The sequence below is a fragment of the Leptosomus discolor genome, unplaced genomic scaffold (assembly GCF_034619465.1).
Source record: "Leptosomus discolor isolate bLepDis1 unplaced genomic scaffold, bLepDis1.hap2 HAP2_SCAFFOLD_49, whole genome shotgun sequence".
In the NCBI taxonomy this organism is placed as follows: domain Eukaryota; kingdom Metazoa; phylum Chordata; class Aves; order Leptosomiformes; family Leptosomidae; genus Leptosomus; species Leptosomus discolor.
Window position 1 is genome coordinate 1,247,339 of NW_028237886.1, and position 7,657 is coordinate 1,254,995.

Genomic DNA, 7,657 nt, shown 5'->3' on the forward strand with positions numbered 1-7,657 from the left:
CATTTGGGGTAAAAACTAAACACCTTTTAGGGTAAAAAAGGGGTAAAACCCCACAACCATGGCCCCCTGCCCTGCGCTGCTGAGGGGGGCGATGCTGGGCAGGGCACCCAGCACAGAGCTGGGAGGGCTGTGTGTGTGGGGGGGCGGGGTGGCGACCAGGTTTTGGGCTGGGCGATGGTGAGCGCTGGCAGCCCCGGGTAGGGGGTGGGCAGGGGGCTGCGGGGGTCCCTCAGAAGTTCTTGAGGCAGCTGTAGAGCTCCCGCTTGCTGCGCTCGCCCGCCCCGCTGCGGCTCTTCTGGCGGAACTTGCGCAGGTCCTCCTTGAAGTCCTCGTGGTCCATCGGCCGGTAGTCCTGGGGCTCGCAGTGCATCTGGGCACCCACAGCTCTGTCAGCACCCGCAGGCCCCCCTCCCCACCCCCTGGGGCAAACCCAGCACCCCCCAGGACCCCCAGCACAAACCCCTTCCCCTGGAGATACCACCCTCATGGAGGATGCTCAGAGCCAGACCCTTTCCCCTCACAGGGCAGGGTTTTGAGGAGCGGAGAGGGTGTTTTCCTCCCACCCAGCACTCTCACCCACCTGCCAGGGACCGCCCCCCCTCCCACACAGGAGGTGAAAGGTAGGGGGGCTTACCTGGTACTGGGGGAAGAACTCCCGGTACCACCCCTTCAGGACATAGAGCTCGGGGTAGTGGAGGTGGGGGTACTCGTTACAGGCTCGGTCCTTCTCCCTGATGAACCGGCACCTGCGGGACAGGGGACAGGATTGGCACCCAGATAGGATCCTGACATGCCCAGGGGGTCCGGCAGAACCCAGCACCCCCCCCACCCCCCAAACTCACATCCTGGGCCCCCTCTCGGAGGAGAACTCGCAGTGGAAGATGACGATCACCCTCTTGCTGGCGTCAAAGGGCACGATGGGCTTCTTCAGCAGGAACTCCTCCACATCCTGCTCCAGTGGCAGGTTGACGGCGCCCTGGTGATGGAGAGGGGCCCCTTTCAGCCCCCCCCCTCCTCCCATTTCATCTCGGGGAGGGGGGGAGGGGCCTCCATACCCTGCCCCCCTTCTGCCCCATCTGCTGGGAATGTCATCACCCCCCTCCTCCTTCCAGCTGGGGCTCAGCACCTCCAGGGGTGCTCAGCACCTTTGGGGAGGCTCTCAACCCCTCCAGGGGGTTCAGCACCTTTGGGGGGGGGGCATCAGCCCCTCTGAAGTTTGACAGGTTTGTGTCTCCCCCACCCATGACCACCCTGTCCCCAGCCCCGAGGGGCGCAGCGGCGGTTCTGACCTTGATGTGGCCTCCCTCGTACTCGTAGGGGTACCTGCAGTCCACGATCACGCAGCTCTCGATGAGGCTGCTGAACTGCCCCGTCAGCACTGCCACCATCTGTGGGGGGAGCCCGTCACCGGGGGGGTGGGTGGAGCAGGGAGGCAGCCTTGTGGGGGTGTTTTTTTGGGGAAGAGGTCACTGCTCCCTTACCATTTCGGGAGAAATGTACTTCAGGTCCGGGTGCTTCCCCTCTACCGTCTGCAGAAGGTAAGGCTGGAGGAGAGGCGGGTGCTGGGTCAGGATCTGTCCCTGGGGAGATGTCCTGGCTGCCACCCGCTCCCCCCAGCACAGAAGACCCCCCGCCTGCGACGTTTCCTCCCTCCCAAGAGGGACGGCGCTGCGGCACTGGAAGAGTAGCGGGTCAGGCTCTTCAGGCTGGAAAGTCTCAGCCCCAAGTCCCCTTGGTCCCAAACAAGGGCCACCAGCTGTATTGGGGCTCTGGCACCAGCGCAGGGCTCCACTGATGGTCCCCCTTTGTTTCAGGAGAGGGTGGCAGGTGGCATCCCCAAGCCTGCAGCACCCCCAGCAGCCCTACCTTGGAGAAGTTCCCGATGAGCTCCCGGTGGTCGTTGGCCAGCAGGTTCTCCATCTCCTCGTGGCAGAAGGACCTGGAGCACAGCAGCCGCGCTTTCTGCGGGGACATGAACCAGAGACACCCCCCTCGGCGTTAGCGAGGGCGCCGGCAGAGCCGTGGCACCGGGCAGTCCCACCCGGGATGGGCAAGGACGCCTCACCCTGAGGATTCCCCATCACCCACCGGCTCCGCCGCTGCCGCCTCCTCGCCAGGGCTACCGGCCACGCTCCTCCGTCGCTTGGTCTTGACGGGGGTGTCCCGGTCCTGGGGTTGGTCTATCCGCTTCAGGATGGGCCTGATGACGCTGCTGGGCATCGAGGGCGAGCGGAAGAGCTGCTGGCACTTGCCGCGCTTCACCGGACACTGTGTGGGGAGAGAGCCCGTGTTGGTGCCCAAGGGTCTGGCATTCCCCCCACATACCCCCCCCCCAGCACCACGAGAACAAAGGGAAAAGGGTCCCTCTCTAGTGGCTGCACACCACCCAGGACAAGCCCACAGCCCTGGGGTGAGTGCTGCTCGCCAACCAGTGACCCTCACCCTCAGACCCCACCTTGGAGACCCAAGGAAGGGGGAGCCTGGGGCCCCATCCACCCCCCGAGACACCCAATGTACCGGCTCTGCCTCCTCCTTCCTCACCAGCGGCGCGGTCAGCAGGTTCTCCATCCCCTGCGGCACGTCAGCATTGCTCTGCCGGGGGGGCACCCGGGGGGGCCACGGGGCGAGACAGAGGAGAGCGTGAAGGGAACGAGTCCCACTGCTGCTTCGCACCCCCCTGGGCAGGGACGGAGCCCCTGGCCAGGGTACATCCAGCTGTCCAGATGGAGGAGCCCTCCCTACCTTCATCTCCTCCTCATCCAGGATCTCCACAAAGCCATCATCTTTCTCTTCAGACATGGAGGAGGTCAAGGAGCACCGGCGCAGGATGATGGGGCTCTCGCCCTGGGCGGCGTTTTCCTTCTTGGAGGTGTCGAACTGGGGAGGGGACACGACACAGCCCATGGCTCAGGAGTGGGGCCAGCCCCACACCAGCCCTGTTTGCAGACACAGTGACCCCAATCCCCCCAGCTCCCACACCCACAGGTCTCCAGTGCAAACAGGGAGGCTGGAGCAGCAGGTCCCGGCTCAGCAGCCCCTGCAGCAGGACCACCCACCCCCGGTGCCCCCCTCTCAGCACCCCCAGCCCCTCTCACCAGCAGGCCGGGTGCAGAGCCGAGTCTCTGGCTGAGGGGGTCCCTCCCCGCAGCCCCATCGCCGGCGGGCAGCCGGCTGCGCTGACTTGGCCTCTGCAGCTTCTTGAAGACAAACCCCTCCTGCAGCAGTGGGGGAGGGAGGGGTGGGCACGGCATCCCCCTGCCCCTTCCCCGGTCCTGCCTCCCTCTCCCCAGCCTTGCTGCCCCCCCCTCACCATGTCCTCAGGCTTCCTTGGGCCCCTCTGCTCCCTGGCCCCGTGGCTGTTGAACTCCCGGGAGTGGGAGATGTTCTTCAGGACCGGGCTGGCCCCCAGGAGCTGTGGCTGCAGGGCGGGTTGGGAGGGGTGAGAGGTGCTGCACAGCCCCTGCGCTCCCCAGCTCCATCCTCCTCCTTCTCCTCCTCCTCCTCCCAGCTCAGCCAGGCGCACAGCAGGATCCAGCCACCCTCAGCTCAGCCCTGCAGAGCCCCCGGGACTTACTGGCAGTGAGTGGACCCTCCGGATAAGGAGCTTATTGCTGCAAAAAGAAAAGGATTGAATGAGGAGAGAAGATGCCCTGGACCAGCAGCATCCCACCCCCCCCACCGCCCCGAAGCTGGCATGGACCCCCTTGTCCCCTGGGTCCCCACAGTGGGGTGAGACCTCCCCGGACAGGACCCCAGGGCAGCAATTCCTCCAGCCACTGAGCAACACCGACAGCTTGATCCAAACCCCAGGGAAGGGCAGACAGACAGCCTGGCTTTCGGGTCTGGGCACAGGGACAGAGCCCCTTCACTTACTCTTTGAGAGCTCTCCTGGATTCTAGGATCGCTGTCTCAAAGCTGCGGGAAGAGAGGAGCCAGGGTTAGGGGGGATGGCACCCCGTGCCCCAGCCTGAGCAGCCCAGGAGCCCCGGGGATGGGCAGCCGCAGCCCTTACAGGGACCCCACCCCACGCAGGGGTCATCAGCCCCCCCAAGGGGAGAGCAGCTGAGCGGCTTTCAGCCCCACAAAGGGTCAAAACCCCATCTGGAAATCACTGGTTTCAGACGGGGGGACCCCAATCTGGGCTGGGGGGTTAAGCAAAAAGCTGAGGTGGTCCAGGGCACCCCGCTGACCCCACTCGGGGCCCAGATGTAGCTGGTGGCAGTGGCGCCCGCTCTCCACCTGTATGTAAATCCGGCAGCGGGGATGCTGGGGATGCTGGCCGTCGGCCATATGGCCATGCCGCTGCACACTGCGACAGGACGAAGGGGGCACTGGCGTGTCCCCTGCAGCCCAGCCCACCCAGCCCCAAGGCTGCCCCAGCATCACATCTGCCCCCAGTTACTCAGTCACCAACATCTGCCAGAGAGGGGCTCTGCCAAAGGCCCCGGGAGTGGGCAAAGCCACCGGCGTGGCACTGGCGTGGCACCCAGAGCCCCTCAGAGCTCAGCTCTCAGCTGATCCCTGCACCCCAAATCTGCGAGGCCTGGGCAGCAGCACCCCAAGGAGGCTGAGGCGGGGGTGCTGGGAGCCCAGGGAGGTGCTCAGCACCCTCACCCCGCTGCGTGGTGAGGCAGCGAGCCGTCTGCCGGCCGTCCCTGCCAGAGGAGGACTTGGCACGGCAGCACCGCAGAGGCTTCTTGCCTGCACCCGCTGCCAGACCCCTGCCTGCAGCAGGGCTGGGCCGAGCACCAGCACCGACACCCCCACTAGAGGTGGTTTCTCACACCACCCCCCACCAAAAATTAATTTTGGGGTGGAGGGCACAGCTGGAAGCACAGCCCCCCAGCAAGGCTGGGACAGGCCGAGCGTGGGCACTGCAGGCAGCCTGGGGAGGGTGAGCGGGGGGACACAGTGGGCAAGGGTGGAGACCTCCCGGAGTGGGGGGACGCGGGGCGAGGGACACTCACACTTCCTCCAGTGCCGCGGGGTCCTCCTGCGTGGGGGAGTCCAGCCCCACTCCTGCGGGAACAAGGGGCAGGGGTAGCACCGGGGGGGGCGGGTGGGAGGCACGCCGTGCCCCCGGGACCCTGCTCCAGCACAGGTCCCCCCCCGCTCCTGTAAGGCGCTGGCAGGGTGCAGGGGAGCCCCCCCCACCCCAGCTGTGTTCCCTTCTAGTGCTGGGGAGGGGGCCACAGGGTGGGATCTGCTGTGTGCTCAGGCAGGACCCTCACCCAAAGCTTCTCCCGTCCCCCAGCATGGCAAAGGGATGACCCTGGGACCACCCATCCTGGCCAACATGTCCCACATCACCCTGCCCAGGGACCCCCACTGGGGTGGTCCACAGCCGAGCCCCCCCCCGGGGTGCAGGGCTGGGCGGGTGGGGGGGCTCCCACCCATCATCCAGCACAGGGAAGGAAGCGCTGGGGAGGAAATCCCCGTTTAAAATCCCAGTTTGACTCAGAGCATGGCCAGGAGCTGAGACAGAGCGGGGGACCCGGCTCCCACGTGCACCCCCAGAAAGACCCTTCCCCACCCTCAAACCCCTCCCCTGCCTTCCCAGACCCCTCCCTGCATGCAGTGACCCCCTGCCCAACGCCCACCCCCTCGGCACAGCTCCCCCTGCACACCCCCAGCCCCGGGGAGGAGGGGGGTCGGGGCAGGGGTGGGTGTGGCAACAGCACCCATCGCTCACCCGCGTCCGAGGACTCGGAGGAGACGGAGCTGCGGGGGGAGCCCAAGGCTGCCGACCCCCGGCACGGGCTGGCCCGGCGCCTCTGCAAGGACAGCCCCGCCACCCGCCGCTTCGGGGTGTCCCAGTGGCTGCGGGCAGGGCGGGGGCGGCGATCAGCCCGTGGGGACCCACCGGTACCCCTCGGGGTGCCCCCCTCGGGTGGGGCGGTGGGTGGTGTCCCCCCCCTCCGCGCTCAGCACTGCCCTGAGCCGGCAGCATTCACGCGTGGGGGGGAGGGGGGTGCGGTGCGGGGCAGCCCCCCCGTCTCCACTCACCTTCCCAGTCCCACCAGCTTGTCCGTATCCAGCGTCAGCGGGGTGACCGGCGACATGCCCGCTCGCCTCCTGGCCACTCCGGCTAGCCCACGGCCACCGGGGCCGCCCTGCGCCGCCATGGCGAGTGCAGGAAAGGAAGGGAGGCGTTAATGACACCCGTTGGAGCGACCGTTCCCGGCCCCGGCGGAGCGGAGCGGGGCCGCGCCGATGCTCCGCCGTCCGGTGCGCGAGGGGAGGGGGGGGGGCGCGCGCCCGCGGCCGCCCCTATTTATATTCGAAAACTAACAGGGGAGCGGCGCGGCGGGAGCCAATGGGGAGGGGCGGGGGGCGGGGCCACGGCCGGGGCGGGGGCGCGCGGGCAGGGGAGCGGAGCCCGGGGGTGCGGGCAAAGCACGGGGGGAGGGGCCAGCAGGGGTGCAGGGGCATGGCTGGAGGGGCTCAGGGGGCATCGCCCAAAATGGGGGGGGGCATGGCTGGAGGGGCTCAGGAGGCATCGCCCAAAATGGGGGGGGGCATGGCTGGGTGGGGGGACATGGCTGGGGAGCACAGGAGAGCTCGGCCCAAAGTGGGTGAGGGGCATGGGGGGGGCACGGCTGAGGGGGTAAATGGGAATGGAGGGGTGCGTAGTTGGGGTCTTGGGGGGCATACGGCTGGGGGGGCACGGAATGGTGCGTGGGTGGGGAGACATCGCTGGGGGGCTGCACGTCGGGCGTGCGGCTGGGCAGGATGAGGGGTGGGTGTCCGTCAGTGAATGTGCAGCCCAGGGGGGAGCCCAGTGTTCGGACACTGCCCCCACCCCCAGCCACAAGCCCCCAGCCATGTGGAAGTCTTTGCAGTAAAGATCTCCTGGCGATCCGAAAGCCCATCCGCTGTTCGCACCAGGGGGGAAAGCGCTGAACCCCTGCCAAATCTGCTGGGGCTGCTGACACCCACCTCTTGTCCTGTGGTGATGTTGAGTGCTGTATAGACAGTTCCAGACGCCCTAGAAACAAAAGAGCAGCAAAGACACGAGAAGTGGTTTAGACCCTGGAAGTGAAAGCCCCGACAGGAGCTCTCTGCTGCCTGTAGTGTTTCTAAAACACCTTGGTTCCTCCACTCCTTCAGCCAGCAGCGCACAGCGCAGCAGCCCAGAAGCCCCCTGCCATGCAGGCTATCCAAGTGAAAACTTAGGTCCAAGAGGAAGAAAAAGGGCTGGTGCAAATCTCCAGAGTTCATACTAAATTCTTTCAGTCCAAAACTGAAGGGCAGGGTGCCTACAGAGACTGGAAAATAATAGATTTCATTCTTTTCCCCTTTTCTCCAGTTTTGCTCTGTTGGGGTTTAGTTTTTTCCTTTTTCTTTTTTTTTTTTTTTTTTCTTGCGGGGGTGTGTGTGGCTTTTTTCCAGAGAATGTAACACACGCACAGTCTAGCTGTGCCTTCTTAGACCTCTTCTTTGGATCTATCTGCAAAACTCCGGCAACACCATGCAGTCATTCTGAGAGCCCTGAACACACGTGCCAGCCATCTGAGGAAAGGACAGTGCGTTGACACTGCATGTATTACTGAATGGTTGGTTTTCACTACCTCTGCCAGAAAAGATATAATCCTGATCACTAAATACTTTTTTAAAGCAAAAGAGTGGCAAGAAATGTTCTTGAGAAGTGTTATTT

General features: G+C 65.4%; 1 protein-coding gene across 1 annotated transcript; it reads right to left on the reverse strand.

Annotated features, from left to right (window-relative positions):
- Positions 1-229: 229 nt before the first annotated feature.
- Positions 230-6,125, reverse strand: LOC147412483 (M-phase inducer phosphatase 2-like). The gene is made up of 16 exons (XM_086481336.1): positions 6,007-6,125; positions 5,693-5,820; positions 4,968-5,019; positions 3,874-3,915; positions 3,575-3,611; positions 3,311-3,418; positions 3,096-3,215; positions 2,743-2,877; positions 2,518-2,592; positions 2,089-2,268; positions 1,867-1,962; positions 1,482-1,544; positions 1,290-1,388; positions 843-976; positions 635-746; positions 230-370 (listed from the first exon to the last, which is right to left on the reverse strand). The coding sequence occupies exons 1-16, from the start codon at positions 6,123-6,125 to the stop codon at positions 230-232; spliced, it is 1,641 nt and encodes a 546-aa protein (XP_086337462.1).
- Between the last annotated feature and the right edge of the window lie 1,532 nt (positions 6,126-7,657).

Bases quoted from the DNA above. Each gene is read 5' to 3' on its own strand.
- LOC147412483 (XM_086481336.1), bottom strand. From the start codon at position 6,125: ATGGCGGCGCAGGGCGGCCCCGGTGGCCGTGGGCTAGCCGGAGTGGCC. The intron at 1,545-1,866 runs GTAGGGCTGCTG...CCTCTCCTCCAG, and splicing joins TCATCGGGAACTTCTCCAAG to CCTTACCTTCTGCAGACGGT. The intron at 977-1,289 runs GTCAGAACCGCC...CTCCATCACCAG, and splicing joins ACGAGGGAGGCCACATCAAG to GGCGCCGTCAACCTGCCACT.